This window comes from Sander lucioperca, chromosome 17 (assembly GCF_008315115.2).
Source record: "Sander lucioperca isolate FBNREF2018 chromosome 17, SLUC_FBN_1.2, whole genome shotgun sequence".
NCBI lineage: Eukaryota > Metazoa > Chordata > Actinopteri > Perciformes > Percidae > Sander > Sander lucioperca.
The window spans coordinates 16,184,714-16,205,015 of record NC_050189.1 but is presented as its reverse complement, the minus strand read 5'-3'; the positions used below and the strand labels follow the sequence as shown (position 1 = coordinate 16,205,015).

The following is a 20,302-nucleotide window of genomic DNA, read 5'->3' as shown; positions in this document are numbered from 1 at the left end:
AACTAACATACCACCACAAACGTAGCACTATCTAAACAAAGACACATATAGTACAAAGCTGCTTCTGTGGATCCTTTGGTGTCTACCCAGCTGCTCTTCAAATACTTCTTCAGCCCAGTACAAACAGAAACCAAACAGAGCTGGCTGAACTGTGTGCCCCAGATATAACAGAAAACACAGACTGGAGCTGTTTACAGAGGAATATACTGTGAAGGATGCTCTGAATCCAAATAATGGACAGCATTCCATTTTACCCATCCACATTCTGTGGGGGGTAGTTTATGTTATGATGTTATGATGTTATGATGTCAATCTCCCCTCTATTCAATTAATCTTTGTCTTTTTGTGCTTTTTCCTCATAAACCACCAACTACCCACAGAATATCAAAGCTTTTGTGATGGGGCTCCACATGTAGTCTAGTGTATGGTAAAATACAACGGTTCTCCTTGTGGAGCCCTGCTGAGCGTGTTACCTGCTCAATAACCATATCTGGCTCCATGACGGCAGGCTGCTGGCAACTAAACGCTCCGACACGTAGATCCCCCTCTCATCAAGTAAACAAACGTCAGTACGATTCCAATTGGGATTACACTGACCGCACTTCTATTGCACATAAAAACTCAATAACGCTATACCTGACATGATCTGACAGCATCTAACCTGATGCTGTATACACTACTACTGTGTTTTATTCCAGCGAGATTACATTTTCAAAATTCTGGGAGCCACTTGGGTGCCGACTAGGGTAAAAAAAAAATAAAAATATATGAGGAAGAGTGAGCAGAAGGTAAAACAAGCACAGCAGCTACTTCTTCCATAAAGAAGTGCATCAGAATGAATGAGATCATCAGATGGTATCGAGGGGCTGACAAAAAGAATCAAAGCAAGTCTTGAAGCTTATGATTTCAAATCCCCAATTTAAAAGACAAAAAAAAGAAGGATTTTTTTCACTTTGAGTTGTTTGAAGCTAAATCATGTCAGGCCTTCAACACATGAAATAAAATAAAAATAGCTTTATGTGACTCACTCTCACTGTGCACATGTCTCTATTCAGGAACACAGGTCATGTTCTACCTTAGTTCCCAAAAGCTTTCATGATTTGGAGCATCCAGCCTTTACTTTCGGTAGTGGTTTCTTTGTCAGAAATGTCTTAATTGCACAGTCTGAACAAGTACAGACACCTATCAGTGCCTTCATTTATTAAACATCATAATCCGTGGAGAGAGGAGGCAGCGAGCTTACCTTGAAAATGTATCACTTACCCTTTGTTGGCACTACATTTGATCTTTTGCAGGGAGAAACAACGGGTGATATTTCACAGTTAATATAATGTATTACATTATACAGTTGAAGGCTAACACAAGTGACGTATCATAATAGATCACACACACTGCCCCCCCCCCCGCCCCCCTTGCCTCAGGTCAAAGCCAGACCAGCAGGAAGGAAGGATGTTCAAGATAAAAAAAGGGATGGCGGTGGACTTTGGTAGGTGTCTGGCAGCTTGTCAATGTGTATTAGCCGGGAGTAATTTATTGTAGGAGGAGAATCTGTCTTTCAACAATAATTATGGAATATGTAGTTTGAACTAAGCTACATATCTAGGTTAGTAAATGGAGGGAGGGTTGGGAGGCTTGGGGCGAGTGCTGTTTTGGCAACAGTTGTCAAGGGGATGGGGGAGAGAAAGGTGTGGGGATGGGGGGGTTTTAGTTGTGTGCCGAAAAGCGTTAAAAGGGTTGGAGGGTGAACAAAATCGGTTAGTACTTTTGTAAGTAAGGGAAAGTCAGACACAAAAATGGTTGTTAGTACAGTTACAACAAAGGTTTGATTTTAACAGTAGATTAGTAACACTGTTTTTGTAAATTTAGTCAAAGTGATAAGAAGGTGAGGATTCTTTAAAAGTCCTCTGAAATTTGATTGCTCAAACCAGGTCCAAAATTGGACTGAATGAGTTATTTCATGTGCAAGGGTTTGTTTTGGTTAAGAGGAAACAAAATGAATCCATCCAAGCTAACAGGATGACACACAAGCCATGCACTTAAACGGGAAGATGACAGGAACAATGAGGATGGGGGGGGGGGGCGAATTCCATTAGACACAACACAAACAGACAAACCATTAAATAAAAAAACAAATACACCATCTGGGGAAGATGCAGCAAAACGGGAAAGTAGTAGGGGAAGTAAATGTAATTGCAGGGCACCACGACACCAGACAAATGGGGAAAGGAAGATGTTTCAATGTTGAGGTTTAGATGAAAATGCAACAGAAAAAAAAGACCCATCTAGACGCGTGTACAACAGGACTGACGTGTGCTGGGCTAGAGCAGCACTTACACACTGTGAGTATGCTGATGGGAAGATGTTCTAGCCAAAACATGCAAACAGGGTGCAGGGATACAACCACTGGATACTGTCAGTTTGGGGGTGGAAGTGGGACAGGATGGGGCCATTGTCAGCAATCACAGATGAAATCAACGGAAATGAGAGGGTTTTTTAAAGAATAGGGAAAACAGAGGGGAGAGAGGACCTCCCTGTAATGTTGAATAGAGCAATCAGTATTCCAACGGTGGGACATCATTACTATCTCTGTCCTCCGCGCTATTGGACACCAACACATCTGCACTCCAGACATGATTGCAGTCCTCATTATGCCTCCACTACAATTTCACCACGGAATTTTCCAAAGTGAGCTTAAAATTGCTTCATCACTTTTGTTAAATTTGAGCCAAGACTGAGTGAGTCACTACTAGATACAGTGGCTCATAACAGTTTTCTTGTTATGATGGATTGGGCCGATTCATTCCTTGGGGCATCAATCCTCTATTCACCCAGAAAATGAAAGTCTGCCTCCCCTCTTTTCTCTTTTCCCTTTTTTTTGGTTTCAGAAAGATAAGATGTGAGGTCATTATTCATTTTAGTAAGTTGATTTTGAAGTTAAACTTATAGAAGTAAAAAATATAAATAAAAAAATAAAATAAAATATCAAATAAAACAGCAAGAGGGTGTGGCTAACATGTTTCATGGCCATATTGATTATATTAGGACAATTGATATATGCATGTATATATGTTAGCCATGATATATACATATACATATATACTCAATGTAATCTGTATATAAAAAAAATTTAAATTAAAAAAAAATTAAAAAATAAAAAAGATTAGGAAGGGGGTTTCAAGTCTCTTCATGCAAGGAATGAGGCCAGTAAAGTATAAGCAATATAAGTTAGTGTTAGTGTAAATGAGGGGTCGATCGCACACAGTTCAGCTTTTCCCAGGCAGTTTCCTTTATGGTCTGCATCAATGGCCAGACAGCTTCTGTTATTGATTCAAAAGTCCAGTGAAAGCAAGTAAGACAATGATAACAACTACTAAAATAAGGTCAAAGTCAGAGAGTCTTCAGCTTATGAGCATAAATATCTGCATCTCATTTTGGCAAACTCCCCCCAGTTCGCAGCTTAATAAAGGTGCAATTTGCCATTTTATTTTTCAATTATGAGCTTTCGTCAGTACTCTTGGGTTGATTTTCTGCACCAGGGGTCAGGGGACTAATGCCACAAGCGCTTTATTAGTGTGTACATGTGTGCGTAAGAGCCAGAGTGTGTTCGGATGCAGGTCTGGGAACAGCCCATCTCGATCATAAATCAGCCTCGGGCCACTAATGGGATCAAACCCTCATTTGAGGTCTACTTTACAGCGTGGGCTCTGGCCACTAAATCAAGAGTTGTAAATACTCTTCACGACTCCATAAACCACAGGATGGAAAGCCAAGATCACCGGTCGCTCCGTAACAGGCTGAACAGGTCCAACTGAGGATACATAGGACGATTCTCTCATCAGTGCAATTTCTCTCAAGTTGGGAAAATTAATGAACAAACTGCTTTTTTTTTTTTTTTTTTGTATTTGATGTTACTTCCTCTCACTGGAGTTGCTCCAATAGGCTATTTGTGTGTTTGAGAAGTCTGCTGTGTACGCTCACTTCATAGGGTTCTTCTAAGAAAAAAAATCAGGAGGAAACAGGGATTAACAAAAAAAAAATAAATAAATAAAATAAAGGTAACTGTTAATACTTTTCTAGAAAATATTTTGCATTATGATTCTTTATTTCTTCATACGGATCGTGTTTGAAGTAAAGGAAAAATAAATAATAAGGGGCAGAAAATAAACAGCAAAACAAATAAAATCTTAAAGTCTAAAATTTATGGTATTTCTATATCTTCTTGGGCAGACCTCTTTGGATAAACACGCCAATTCTTTTTAGGAAGGGGGAGGGGGGGGGGACTGGATGGCAATAAAAAGCAATAACATATATATAGAGAGGGCTAAAAGAAAAACAGAGAGGTGGAGTTTTTCAGCTACCTTGGAATTGATGGCGGATTGTACTTTCAGTAAAGCAAACAGAATAGAAAGAGGTAACGGGAAACCCAGGGCAAACCAAAGAATAAGACAATTAGAATGATATCTACCATATAATGCAGTTTGTTTACCATAGCGTGTCCAATGCCTGCGTGCTTCAGGAGAAAACAGGGGGAGGAGAAAGAAAAAAAATAAATAATGACAAACCTTAAACTCAAGAAAACACACCTCAACGCCAAAAAAGTGGCAGCGAAAAAAAAAGAAGAAAAAAGAAAATCGCCTTTTGTGCAAAGCAGCTTCTCCTTTCAATAACAGAAAAATAACCTAATATTGAAATATAAATTTAAAAAGAAAATATATTTCCTATTGTTTGTATAGTAAGACATCCAAATAAAGAAATAAAGAAAGCAATTGTATAATTAGTTTGTTTTAAAAGGGTCATTTACAAAAGAAAATAAAACTAAAAGGAATTAAAGGATAACAATACATTTGTTAGTATGTAAGTCGCAAGTTAAGTAGAGCAAACAACAGATGGTTCACATTCCGTGAGTGACACAGTGTTAGTCGTTGAAATCATAAAAAGGTAAGGGAAAAGAAAATTCACCAATGAAAAGAATCAGATTGGAAGAATTCTGAAGCTTGTTGTTAGTAAGAGAGACAAGAGTTAGCAAATCAACTTCCACAGGGGTGGGGGATTTGGGTAGTTTTGATGGGGATGCTTCTTTTAAGCAGGGAAAGGGGATGAGGGAGAAGTACATCAGTATAAATATTCACTCCGAGGGGTAATCTGGTCAGCGGGCTTGGCTGGCGATACTGGGCAAGGCCAATCATGTCTTGATGACTTGAACGTGTGCTAATCGCTTAGCAAAATGTCCCCAAGTAGTCATAAGGGGCTAATGCGATATATGCAAGAGAAAACCAAAAATCAATTATTGCATTGTAAAAATGGACAATTGTGGTAAAAACTACATGTTCAGTGAAATCATCGGGGGCATTTAGGGAAACAGAAATAGTTTAGCATACTCTCACTGAGCATGAGAGAAAAGAATAGAGAAGGGACGAGAGAGAGACAGAGGGATTTCATTGAGAGTCCTGGTATCTGCAGCTTCCTGAAAGAGAGAGAGATGTCCATTTAGTCATTTAAGCCATATCCACAATAAAGAGCAATGCTTGTGGTCCCTGGGGAGAGAAAAGCATGCAAACTACAACATGAAATGTAAATATATGGATAAAAAAATAAGGAATTGTGTGGCAAATTGTATTCCTATGTGCATTGTCTTTCTAACACCACGTCACTGCTATGGCATCACAGCTGATGGAAAAGGTGACAGTTCTGAGAATAGGGCCAAACTTCACTTTGCTGTCTTCAGTTCAGTAGTATGTGTAGTCTGTTGCTAGTCCAAGCTAAGTTCAGTTGCTAGCTTTGCCCATAAGGTAGCCCAGCAGCCTATTATTTACAACTGATTAATCAGATTCAGATTTTCTGAGTTTCTGTGGTGCTCATGGTCATTTAACATGCTTTTAACAAGTAACACGCTGTGAATCACAGCTGATCCGACAATGGTGGTCTCAGTCACCAGTGAGGAGCACCACTGCTAAATTTGTCAATCTGTTGAATCACTTAGTGACAATAGTGATTAAGTATAGAGATTCAGTATAGTTTTAATGTCAATAAATGTGATTCTGTTGACTGTCAAAGCTTTTTCCAGCATAGAAACAGAGAGTCTGGCAGTAGCTTCTCGAGGCTGGTTAGCTCTGACTAATATCTCTACATGGCTATCCAGGCTACTGAGTGGTGGTGTTAAGTCAGCCCAGACCCCCTGTCTGTATCAGCAGTGAGAGGGTAAACGATTTATCACTGAGATCTTGGACATCTAGAGGACATCTTACATCTCGACCTGAAAGTTGAAATTGTCAGCTGCTGTGGGTGACCATATCTGACACCGGGATTAGGGCAAAAAGGGTGAATCTATTCACCAATCAATCTATTCAAATTGTGACTTAGGCTTCTAACACACAGATCACATATTGCATACAGTTATAATGTTACCTAGTGCTGTTTTAGTGCTGTTTTAATTCAACGATTCACAACAAAGATCCAAGTCGGCAGTTGAGATGTATACATACGTACAGATTGAAACGGCCACCACAATGTTTCATGTCCAAGTTTGTCCCTGTAGTATCTACAGTATGTACAGTAATGTGGGTGTTTGTGTGTGGGAGGGAATACAATGTGTTTGAGCCATCTGTGTGGGAGCTAACTGTAAGTGGCAACCATACACATAAACAAAAAGTCCTCCCCAAGGGGCTAACTGGCCATTTGGAAGCTGCATGCACGCCCACTCTTTAAACCGGGGTCAGGGTAAAGTGCTGTCACCAGATACCCACTTTGTCTAATGACTCCTCTTAATCCATTAATTTGGTGAGTAAGATTCAATTGTAGATGGGAATTTGTATATACACACCACAGTGCACTCCCATGTCTTTGAGTTAAGAAAAACAACAGCTGACACATTGAAGAGCGCGGATCTGATAGATATGAAGCTCCAGTGACTGGGAACATGACGCTGGTTCATTAAGGTAGACAAATGCACTCTCACAAAAGGTGACAATAATTGTGAGCTTTTCTACACTCGAAAAAAAAAAAAAAAGACAGTCTGTGTTACAGCAGGGGGAAAGAAATGAGAAATTATTAGGTGCAGCATTTTGAAGTTTAGTTTTAGATCCCTAACAAACATTTGACATCTGGGTTTTGAACTTATCGCTCTATTAGATCTTTGACACAACAGCCCTGCAAAGGTTGTGAAAAATGTCTCCTTCAAAAATTGCTGATCATCTTGGAAATTACACAATTAAGTGATGGCAGCATGTAAGAAAGATGGGTGGTGGACATGAAAGGAAGATATTGCATATGGAGTTCTGTACCCTTGGTGTCTGCAGAATCTTGTATGAGTCAACTGTTCAGTGAGTAAGCTGCATATGCATATGCAGGTTTGTTGGCATATATACAAGAAGTTTCTTGATTAAGCTTAGTGGGTAGTTGAATATAATAACTATTTATTGTAAGTTTATCTGCACCATAGTTGCCCAACCATTCCATTAAAGAGACTCTACATAGGGAGTTAAAGTGCTCATATTATGCTTTTTGGCTTTTCCCCTTTCCTTTATTGTGTTATATATCTTTTTTTGTGCATGTTATAGGTTTACAAAGTGAAAAAGACCAAAGTCCACCCCAAAGGGACTTACCATCTCCAACAGAAAACACTGTTCACAAACTGCTCCAAACAGCTCTATTGAAGTCCAGCCTTTATTTCAGAGACAAACGTGGTCACTTTGTAACACACGTTATAATGCTCGACTAGCTGCTAGCATGGCACACCCTCATACTCTGCTTCTGACTGGCTAGTAGTCCTTACCTAGGTACTGTCAGGGCACGCCCTCATGCTCTGCTTCTGACTGGCTAGTAGTCCTTACCTAGGTACTGTCAGGGCACGCCCTCATGCTCTGCTTCTGACTGGCTAGTAGTCCTTACCTAGGTACTGTCAGGGCACGCCCTCATACTCTGCTTCTGACTGGCTAGTAGTCCTTACCTAGGTACTGTCAGGGCACGCCCTCATACTCTGCTTCTGACTGGCTAGTAGTCCTTACCTAGCTACTGAGCATGTGTGACTCCCAACAAAGATGGAACAGAAGTGAGATGCCTCACTCTGTAGCTAAAACAGAGATTATTATTATTACTATTATACAAAGTCAGACTTTTTACTGCTTGAGTACTATAAATACTGCTGAACTGCTGCTTTATTGTCAAGATCAACTGTGCAGAAAATTAAAGTTGTGTTCTATTTTTGCAATCAAACAGTAAACAGAATGGACTAGAGGAACTACAACAACTCGAGTACCAAACGATACATCTGGCTAGGGATTTTAGAGATAAACAACTCTCGTGCATAAAGGAGAGCAGGGATGCAAGAGTATCAAAAATAGACAAACTACAGAAAATTTCCTTTCCCGTGTACTGTACTTGTTTCAACTTTGCCTCAAACCCAACATGCCTGGAGCCCCTGCTGTGGCAGCACTTCACCCTCTCTGTAATTGACCCATGTGGGAAAACGAAGGCTGTGAATGATGATGTTTGCTGATGGAGGATGATGCTCCCAGTCATGTAAACAACCACAGGCCCAGGCATACAACTTTGTGTTGCATCTGTCTCACAGGGATCCCTGGGGTAAGAAATCTTTATGTATTAAATACTGGGCGATGGGGTAGCAAAAACATGGGGGAATGAGCTAATGCTAATGCTGCTCACTTTGTTTTCCACTATCAGTGTTTCGTAGCTGCACATTTCGCAGAGAACAGAACAGTCAACATGACTCCTTTAACCTACATGTATGCACACGTTTTGGTTTAGTTACTGATCTCTTACACACTTGTCACGTGGACGTTGCTGCGGCCACAAGCCAATAAGCTGAATACATATTTAATGACAAATGGATAGTGCAGTCGAGCCAAGATTCCCAGTCCAGATAGATTTATCATTGTAATGTAGTACGGTCTAAAATTGATGACCGTTCTCCTATTAATGTGGGCCTTTGAAAATAAGTGATGAAACTCATATTGTGGAATAGTATTATAGGGTGGGAGGGTGGAGAATGGGTGCTATTTGTCATCAAGCGGAAACTTCAGAGTCTGAATTAATTATTAGAGACACATGAAATTACCTGTGCGAGTACAAGCTCAATTTGTGTTGGTTGTATATGTGTGAGCATCCATATTCTACACATCTATGTGCCTTGCTGGGTATTTATGCTTTGCGTGGTGTACTAGGTGTTCCATCTGCAACACTGTGAGTGACCCTGTCAGATGGAGGGGAACTGGGCTTTGATTCAGAATAGCTCTTTCAGGTACATTTGGTTTCACATTCATTCCAATCATCTGCCATTCACTCTACTTTGCCTCTCTCCAAATCTGGCTCCAAGTAATGGAAACTGGCAGACAGGCTTCAGGTGAAAATATAAATGCCACAGCAATTACAGCGGAGAGAAGTCTGCAAACAAACAGTGTGTGTGTGTGTGTGTGTGTGTGTGTGTGTGTGTGTGTGTGTGTGCATGGAAATTGCAGTAGAACATATTGTGCATTGTGATGCAGATGGTCATTATTCTCTCTCCTTTTCTGCTGTGCCTCCCTCTATATTCCCATCTCTGACTCCCTGCTTGTCCCTTCTTTCTCTTTACATTCCATCAGGATGAGTTCAATGGCAACCACCAAGTACAAATGTTGATTGCAATTTCATGTTACAGTATTGATTAGTAATAAACGAAGCTACAGTGAATCAATTTGATATTGCTTTGGCTAACTGCTTTTTAATGATGTACCTCGAATTCTTGAGTGGATTCCATTGTACTTTGACCGTAGAAATCACCAATATGACATTGCATTGGACTACTTTGTGGATGCACTTAGCCTGGCTTAGCTCAATGCTCAAATGTCTACTAGGCACTGTGATTGAGGAATTCATAAGACATTGGGAAACAAAGATGAACAGCCTATTTATATCAGCCCTGTTAACTGTATAGTTAACTTTCATTCCTATCTCTTGAAAATAAAATTGGATCCAGTTGTGAACACATAGCTCTTCTTGTTTGTTTATAGCTTGTATGTACCTGTGAACACACCTGATGAAAAGAAATGTTACAGCCAGGCTAAAGAGTACAAAGGACAACATTTTTCCAATTTGGCTAAGGATGCCTATAATTGTGGTCTGTTGCCTCCTGTAATCTCTTTTACCTGTTTCTGTCTCACTAGCATTTTATTACCTGTTTGAATATGCTAATGGCGCAGAGATTTGTTATCTGATTATAGTTCTCCGAGACAGAGGGATGAATAAACATGAAAGTGCTGGAGCAGGTAGCGGCAAATGAGGCTGATGAGTGAGTGAGTGTGGGAATACAGGCGGTATATGCTAATGCGGTGGAAATGTGATGCAAATTAGTTTTTTTTTCTCCCCTCAAATGCACAGAACCTCTCAGTGTTGTATCAAATGACCAGGCTGATGTTTTAGCTAGAAGGGTTTGTAGTTTTGGGCAATGTACAGGCACAAGCTGTGCTTGAGGGGCTGACCTCTGATCAGTATGGGGAAAGCACAAGAAAAGAATAATAAAGCACATCCACACGATGCCTCCTCTCGGCTGGAGCACATTAGGATTACTTAAAATGTCACTCGCAGTAAACTGAGAGAGAATTACAGGGGTGTTAGCATGTCATTATGTACATCAAACATATCTACTACCTCTGCCTGCGTTCAATAGCAATTCCTATCGTAACCATGCAAGTGCGTTGCAGTTTGTTGAGCACTGTGAATGGTATTTTTGATGTGGCCACAACAGGTTCAATCTGTCATTATGCTGAACGCATTACGCTGACCTTACTGAGACGCTAACATGTGAATAGTTGGAGCTAATCCACAAGGTGTATGTGTGGTGTGGCCACAACATGTATGCCCAGAATTGCAGAGTAAAATATCTGGCTTAATTAGTTAATTTGTTATTTCCGCTTAGCAGTTTAACCCAATTGTTTTTGCTTGGATCTTTTTTTCTTGTTCTTGTCCATGGGTACACAGCAGGTCCAAGGACTAAGGCATGAGGGCTAATAATGCTACCTAGTAAATCTGGACTTTTCAGACTTTTATCAATGACATTAGGACGTTTTACTTGAGGAATTGAAAAGGTTTAAAGCAACTACTGGAGTACTGTAACCAGGGACTCTTCACTACCCAACAGCATGGCAGACACCGTTGCTTAGTGACAAGTTGCTAGAAAGAATGGATGAGAGAGACGGAGTCAAAATGAGAGAGAAAGGGAGGGGAAGAGGAGCGGGAGAGGAATTGATTGGTTCTCTCTTAGGAATTCTGGCTGCCTCTTGGAGGAATGTTGGATGAGAGGGGAGGGAGAGGATGGATGGACTGACAAAGGAGGAAGAGAAGTGTGTGTGTGTGTGTGTGTGTGTGTGGGGGGGGGGGGGGGGGGTGTAATTGCAGGATCATGCCTTACAGAAATGGATGACAAATCTAAGCAAGTGAGAGAGGAGAAGATAGAAAAATACAACAAAGAGGCGGGGAGCGTCTAGGCATCTTGTTTTGATTGAAGGGGGAGGCATGACTCATTCTGTCGTCTCATATGAAATGAATGTGATTGTTTCCTCAACATGACCTGCCACTTAAAACGTGATTCTTAAATGTGTTGATGTCTTAGTAACAGGGATTACAAGATATCAGTGGCTAAATGATGAATGAAGGCTTTAATGTGCAACAGTACATTTGGAATTCAAAAGGAATAACACTTTTAGAAGATCACACCGCATGTGGAATCTTACAACACTAATAAATGACAATGAGTCTCCCTGATTCATTTTGCAGTCATGGCACGAGTGAGCTGTGGCGGCGTTTCATTATCAAATCACACTATTTTTTTGGCTGGAAAGTCTCTTTTTTATCAAAGGTTTTCCATCCCGCGACTTCTTGGTCTGTTTCTATATATAACAACCATATAGTAGTTGAGAGGGTGTATGCAGGCGCAGGCTGAGAACAGTGCTGTGTGTTGAATATGAATACATACAGTTAGCCAGCAGCAATTTCTATTATGTATGGAAGACATGCATGGAGCATAGAAGACATTTAGAATTTGATGGGGCGTGTTTATGCGTTGGTGCCCAACTGAATCACAATGTCTGCATTATTGGAATTTATCTTATGTTGTCTTGTTGATTTTAAAGTTTGTGTGCGTTAAGTTGTATTCTCCATTATCGACTATGAGGGTGTGTTTGAGCCTCAATAATAAACAACCACATGCATGTCTGTGGATTCACAATGATCAACACTTTAAAAGTAACATATTTTTCTTCCCTTGGAAAATGGTGTGTTAATCTTTAGAGGTATGCACACAATTTTTTTTTTCTTTTGTATATTTGCCATGTTACTTCATGCTAACTATCTTCTTTGTTGTTATTCAAAGAAAAGTAAAGTCCCACTACTGTTGCCAGATAGGGAAAACACACTGTTAGCAGGGGATCGGAGACCAGCAAACATAAAGGTTGAATCAATCTGGGCTATATGCTCATATGCTTATTCATATGTTCATATATGCATTTCTCTATACATTTTAAGGCTGTGTAGAAAGAAATCCACTTTCTCAAAAACCACAACTACATCAGTGGTTCATAGTGGTCACTTCCTATGCGTAACAGATTATAATTCTCATTGGGCCTTTGCTGAACTCGATCCTGATACAGATCAAAGCTCGCCTAATTCAACTACACGCTGGGCCGGAGGCTGAACCTCAGGGCTGTGCATTTAGCACTAAAAGAGCATGGACAAGTCTGTTTGATCCATTCAATAAACCAATAGCTGCATCCACTGATCAATTATATGGAAAAGAGATGTGACTGGGTGGGGGGACTTAAGGAACATCAAGGGAGACAAAAAAAGAGGGACAGCCAAATACAAGAGAAGGGCAGATGATACTGTAGAAGAGAGTAAAATGGGGGGAAAGGGTGACCGTGACATAAAAGGAGAAATGTGATAGCAAAAAAAAAGGGAGATATTGAGTTCAGAGGTCTGTCTATCTAAATGCTTGCTAAGCTACTGGCCCAGTTCTGTGACACAGTGTGTGTTGAATCTTCTGGTTGTAAAGTCACATTGGGGAAATAAAAGAAAGCTGTTCTTTTTTTCTTTTCTTAGAAGGGAACCAACTGCTGTCTCTCTTTCAGCTCCCCCCCGATCCTCCCACTGCTCTGATATTCCTTCAGCTGCACTGCGCTTCATTTCCCACTCTCTATTGGGCACACACTCATCCTCTCACTCTCTCTTCTTCTCATGAACAGACAAAAATACAGACGTACAAGCGCACACTTCCTTCCCCTGCCAGTGTGTGTCTCGAGTTTCCCCTGACTGCCTGCGCTGTCCTGTGGGACACAAGTGCCTGTTAAACGTGCAGAAGGGCCGTTGTTGTGTGGGGCTGTTCTGATTGTTCCAGTGATCGTCTACATGGAAAGTTAGCTAACCCTAACCCTCCAAGAATACATTAGGATAAGCTTGGTATCCATCATTTGTCCCGCCATTGCAATGCTATTATATCAACAAACCATTCACAATTTCATAGAGGTCGCACAAATACCATCACAAAAGCTTTTAGTCGACAACACAGCAGCAGGGTGAAATATTCCCCTGTTATGCATAGCAGGTGGTTATTTCACGTTTTACTACATTATGGAGTAGTCATTCATGTCTGCTGAGAACAGATTTTCACCAATTAATTGTCACTCTGCTCCCAACAGCATTGTCTACTTGCATGTATACACGGTGCACTGACTGGAATTTTACAATGGCTTCTCCATTTACCATGTGTAAAGAAACATTCATGCTTACTGCTTTTGTATCCTCATAACAGATCTGCACCAACAGGATTTAATCATGCAACTAATCATACTACTTGGTCCAGATACTGGCCGGGCTGGAGGAATATTAAAACACAGCAGTAACTTCTCATCAGTGTCTATGATCATAACTAAGTCACAAATTAGGTTGTAGACCATGTTGCAGACACAGGACAGTTGCTCTGCTGTATTTGATACAGCTCTGTTTGCTGGTTGAACCTTTTAATGCTACGGAAATACCAAATATGTGCCAGGAGAGAAAGCTGAAAATAAATCTGCTGCTGACTGCGGTCACGTCTTTTATTCGATGATCCCGTCTCATTCTCACTTCTGATATAATAACCTGAATATAATGTTTAAAGGCAATACATTAACCACCAGACATTTATCAAGAGTCAGACCATCAGCCTCTACCTGCGCTGCACTTTCTTCGCTGCTACTCTGCAGTACACACACACACACACACACACTGATTGATTGACTTTGAGTTACAGCAATGACAGTAATGGGTTTCCTACCATAATAGCACAGGCGCCAGTGGTTTTAGTTCCTGTCCAAGGCATTGTGGCCCATTTGTACAATAGTCAAAGTCAAGAGTTACCCATGCAAAGGAATACAGCAGTGTGTGGATGAGATCATGTATCTGCAGCCCTCCTGAAAAAATTTGAGTGAAAATAAATACTCGCAAAGCACAGGGTACAGTAGAGAATGAGTCATTTTTATTTAAACTATGCATTGTGTATGAAGGGCTTTAACTGCTAGATTTATGCTGACTAGAGTGCCATTGCACACTTAATATTTGACCTATTTTCACAATGTGTTCTATTTTGGTGCAGTGTACAGTATGGGGTATATCTATCATTTCCCAAGACACCCGTACAGGAGGGTTTCCATCTTTTTCTTTGCCCTTCTTCTTTCTGCAGTGTGTTGGTCACCAGGACTACAAGAAGTCCATGATGGTAGATCGTCATGTCAGGCAGAGCAGAGGGAGGGAGGAGGGGAGGGAGGGATCCCTTGCTGCTTATGCTAACCGATATGTGCATTGCATGGGGTAGAACGGGCGGGGATGGGTGTGTTTTGTGGGTAGAGACATGCAGTGATGAGAGGTCGAGGCAAGTGTCCTTGCCTTTCTGTCAACTGTATTTACAGGGATTAGCCCAACTCAAACACACATCGCTTTCCACATACACACCTGCAGTACTGTCAGATGCCACCAAGGGGAGCTCTGACTCTGTGATCCATTTGCTAGGCATAGAGCATTTCTCCCCACGCCTCCCCCTTCTCTCCTCTCTCTTGGCGGAGAGTCCCTATCACCTCACCTAATTCTGTCTGCTTCATTTTTTCCCGCACAAAGCTGACAAATTCATAGGTTTTGTGGAGAAAGACGGAACATATACACATACACGTACAGAGGGGGAAAGGAAAAGACTGGCTTGTGAGAGGTCACAGGCTTTACTTATTTTGGAGCCTACTGATGCAGCGGTAGATAGGCATGACGTTGCAAGACCCATTAAGAACAACAGACAGAGATTGGATGAGACTTTGGAGACCACTGGGACTGTACGATAACCTGAGCTGGAATCCAACACTTGTCTTGTAGAATGCAGGCTATTTTAATCAACATATAATGTCAGCTCCAAGGGGAAGAGTAGTGGAAAACAACACTGGCGTGTTATTGTGGGTTGGCTGTTTACATTAGCAGTTGTATTTAAAGCTACATTGTGTAAGAATTTTCCCATCTAGATGAAATTGTATAAGACAACCAACTGAATATTACTTTTGTACTTCAGTTTAATAATGATTTACCTCTGTTATGAAGCACAACTCTCACCGTGCCTTGCTGCTGTTATGGACACTATGTGCAGCTGTAGAGAACATCCTGTTAAAGAACAAATCCGATTTCTTTTTTCTTTTCTTTTTTTATATTTTCATTAATATTTGACCTGTATTTACCTGTATACATTTGTAATATTTTTATTTAGGATTTTTTTTTTTTTTTTTTTTTTTTGTGCACCAGCATATCCCAATGATCACAGTGATCAGTGTTATGTTAATCTTGAGTGCTATCGATTACTATTGTTCTGATCTGTAGCATATGTCCCAATTGGTACCACTAAGTAATAGCTAACAAGCACGTTTGTGTTCCTTTTGTTTTCCAATTAAGCTCTTTCATTTTAATTCAGTGTATTGTGGTGTATTATTTTATATTTCTAATGTCATTTTTCTTGATTCTTGCAATACTTGCTTTTGTCTTTATTTAGATCTTCTCTTACTATGTGTATGTTATGTTGCCAATACAAAAAAGCAAATCCCTTGTATGTAACAACAATACACCAGATTCTGATTCTATCAATTCATTAATATATAAAACCTGAAAAAGACTAATAGTCATTTATTTGATGGACTAAGTAATGTGTATATATATATATATATATATATATATATATATATATATATATATATATATAAAAGATCCTCATAGATATTAATGTTTTCCTACAGCGTTCCTCTAACATGTAGATACATGTGTGTTCTACGAGACCTGGAAGCATGCAAGTGCTCATTGATCAGCTGAGTATCAGCCCGGGAGTAAACACGGGGGTCAGAGGTGGTCAATGAAATTGATACCTCTGTCCTTGTCTCTCAGTCGGGGATTGTCCGGTGTAAATCTAGAGAGCTCCTTAACACTTAGGCTGCCTGTTATGTCAATTACAATGATCCACTGGGGATTCCAGCTGTTATGTGAGGTAAGGGAGATCGCCTGGACAGCACTGTGTGGGTGGTTAGTTCTGGGTCAAGGCATGGACTGAGTACAGGCAATATCTGTTTTTGTGTCAATATCAAGAATAACGTGAGATTAGCGTAACACTGTTAGATGCCACTGCTCGTTTCAAGTAAGCAACACTTGTTTACATGTAAATGTCATTCTGAATCAAGTGATTTAACTTGGAATGGAGGGTTAGATTACTTCAGACTTCTCCCCACTTGTTTTAAAGTTTAAATTCAATTTTTTATTTAAGTTAAGTTATGTACTTCAACAAGCCACTTCATAGCCATTACTGTGTGCAAAACTATATTTAATCATATTGCACATGTATTAGGGGTGCACGATTCATAAAATGTCACGATTCGATTCAATATTGATTTTAAGGCTCAAGATTCGATTCAAAAACGATTCTCGATTCAAAAAAACGATTCACAGTATGTAAATGTTAGCTACTTTTCCCATGTAATTGCAGTAGACATTCAATTTAAAAAAAAAATATGAATTGATTTTTGGAATTGTATGAATCAGTAGAGCATGATTTTTTTTGCACACCCCTAATATGCATCATTTAGTAAAAGTAGTACAATCATTGCTCCAAATTGATAAAAATTGAGAGACATTTTTGTTGTAAATGCCAGTCCAGATAGACAGACAGCACATAGATGGGTAGACGGACAGGCAGACAGGCAGAAACTAGTGTCTAAGGTTAGTATGCGTGTGCGTGTATGTGTTTCTTACTTGCCTAATGGTCATTAAGGTGCAGTTAGTGGTAGGTGGGTTGGCTCATGCTGTAAATCTTTAAAACCGTGTTGGCTTCCCAAACTCATTAAGCTAGTCTCACTCTGCTGATCACACATAGCTCTACAGCATAACATATTTGATTCCCATTATGTATGTGTGTGGGCGTATGTGTGTGTGTGTGTGTGTGTGTGTGTGTGTGTGTGTCTGAGATGCCGCATCTGAGAATCTGTGTGTGTCAGTGAGTGTGTGATCGTTAGCCCTTATCCTACAGCAAGTACAGCATGTGCTAATTAAAACACCAGCTCCACAAATCGTGGACTATTTCCTGTCCATGTCTAAGTTACCCCACTGAAATATATAATACTATTATTGCAATATGACAGAAATTGAGAGTCTCTGGTTGGCATGGACATTTCTTCCTGTAATTTAACAGCACTTAGTTTACATTAGGAATCACTTTGCTCCCAGGTTTTCCTTTTCTTCAGTGTCTCAAAGTGCAACAGTTTGATACTACTGACCCTTTCAGGGGATGTTTTTGCAGGCACACACAAAGAATGTGCTGCACCATCTTTGTGTTAAAGCATTCACACCAGGCTTCTTTTGCGTTTGGCCTGGGACTTACAATGCCCATTATTAGGTCTGACAAGCCATTCATTACAATTACAATTACCCAAGTGAAATTGATTGTATCCCACTGCTGGCAACTGCAACTGCCAATTGATGGCCTGGTGCATCCAGATAGTCAAGTATTCAGAGGGTGTCCTGTGTGTACATGCACTTAGGGCTTTGCTGTGCATGTGTGTGTATGAAAAAAACAAACAAGTACATTGAAACAATGGACTAGCTGATTCACACACAGACATTCAGGATGCTGGGGCTCTTTTGTTTTCCATTAGCTACAATTAAAGGTTTGTAACGATATGTTGGGTAATTTGTTCAGAAAGGGTTTAAGAGCATTGTCACCTTTGATAAATTAGGGTGCATTCCATTTGTGTAGCCGAGTACATTATGTGCATACATACTGGGCAGAGCACTCTTCACTTGCTCGTTAATAACAAAACAATGTACGTGGTAACACATTAAATGTGCATAGTTGCCTTTGATCATATTACGATGTATATTTGCTATTATCATTACTATGATAAGGGATTAAAGTCTAATTTTCACTTGGATTGTGTTGTATTTTCACATTTTGCCTTTGAGTGACCTTTGACTATGATGGTGAGATGGATCTTTGGTCATTTTAGAGATAAATATGAGGACAAAAAACAGTACCAGCCTTCTGTTCAACGTCAACCTAGAAAAAGGAGAAACTTGTGTTAAGGTGGGTAGCAAGAAAACAGGAGAGGAGACAAGGAAGGTAGGACGAACCCTCCCTGTTTGCTCCGTGTGCAGAGAGAAAAGACGTAAAGATGGAGAGTCAAATAAAGCAGCAGAGATAGGGTGGGTGGCAGACAGAGGCACCACTCCGGCTGCGGTGGCCCTGGATTACACGGGCAGTGTTTACCTGGCGCAGGTTGCGGGTGACGCGCACGTCATGCCAGGCGTTGTCGTTGAACTTGCCGTTGACGGGCTCCACCAGGGCCTCGAATGCCCCCGAGCCCAGGTTGATGACCAGCCAGACCGCGCCGCTCTTCAAGGAAAGGTTCACGTAGTCTGCCGACTTGCCGGTGTGCAGCATGAGGCCGTTGCGTTGCAGCGTGCGGAAGGAAAGCGTGATCTCGTCGGTGCTGCTCTGGATGGGCGTCAGCGACAGGTCGTAGCAGAAGAACTCGTTGCCCTTGAAGGTGGCTACCGATTCTTCCTTACCTGGAGGGGGAAAAAAGAAGGGAGAGAGAAAGGTAAGTTAATTAAGAGAATTCATGAATGCAGGATTGCACAAATTGTTTGTCCCAAAGCATGCATGGAAGGGAACTTTAATAAACACATTATAAAGCCAGATTCTAGCTATTAAAAGCCATAAATGATTGTTTCTGAGCAGATTAACTCAAAACTAAACACTAGTATAGCTCACAGGTTTCTCTTAACCAGCACTGACTTAACAGTTCATTACTTCTTTTTTGCAAAAATCCCATAGGTAAAATCTTTTGAGATGAAACCGATTAGCTGTGGTTATTGATTCCAGTGTCACAACATGGACTGTTGCTGTGGCTCTCATGCTCATGAGACATGGCAAAAAGAGCATTTGTTTTAGTTTAAAAATAAATTAACAACGCATAATAGACACATGAAACACCTTCAATGTAGGGTGATGGTTTAACAGAGGTATGAGAGGAAACAGCAGAGAGAATAACAGGAGGAGCATGAATGCCCAAACAGAGAGGGAAGAAAAGGTGTTGACAACTTTGCTAATATCTGTCACTCCGTCAGCAGCACATGACCTCCTCCCACTGCAGTGAGCTTTGTTCACACACTACTAGTCAAAACAGCCAGTTTGTTATAATGGACACATGTCAGAGACTAGCCTCACAGCAGCAGGGGAGGTGCAGTGTGCATCTGTCAGGAACTGAACTAACACCTGCAGCTGTCAGAACAGCAAGTATCGCTGCAACAAAATGTACAACAGTGACACCTCAATCACACGAGTCAAAGTGTGGACAGTGAAGGCAGTGAGCGTGAGATTAGCTTTTATCTGCTTCTCCGTATTATTTCCTATTATTACATTTCACATAAAGTTTTTTTTTTATTTAGTCTTTGTAGTGTTTTATGCTGATTCTTTGGAAGATATCTTGCTCTGCTCCCCCAGTCACATTACTGTTCCTACTTATTTCCCTGCAGGATCAATAGAGTTTTATCTCAATTTAGATATAACAATAAAAAAGGCTGAATACCACAATCCAAAATATGTGATACAAATCAGCAGGTTCTTCTCCAGTAACTCTCTCCCAGTCAGCGGTTAAACAAATCAACTAGTTTCCCAACATGAACTGTGATCTGAAGTGACACTCCACTTCCTGTGTTCATTTACCCCTCCTCACCTCTGTTTCCCCCTGGGGGTAGGGGGAAGGGCAGA

General features: G+C 40.6%; 1 protein-coding gene across 1 annotated transcript in view; it reads right to left on the bottom strand.

Moving 5' to 3' along the window:
* LOC116036048 (neurexin-2-like) overlaps positions 1-20,302 on the bottom strand; it is a 446,903-nt gene that overhangs the window by 84,349 nt on the left and 342,252 nt on the right. The window contains exons 6-7 of the mRNA XM_035993813.1: positions 18,797-19,098; positions 4,487-4,510 (exon numbers count right to left, since the gene is read on the bottom strand). Coding sequence (XP_035849706.1) covers positions 4,487-4,510; positions 18,797-19,098 — 326 coding nt within the window. The remainder of the gene's footprint in view (positions 1-4,486; positions 4,511-18,796; positions 19,099-20,302) is intronic.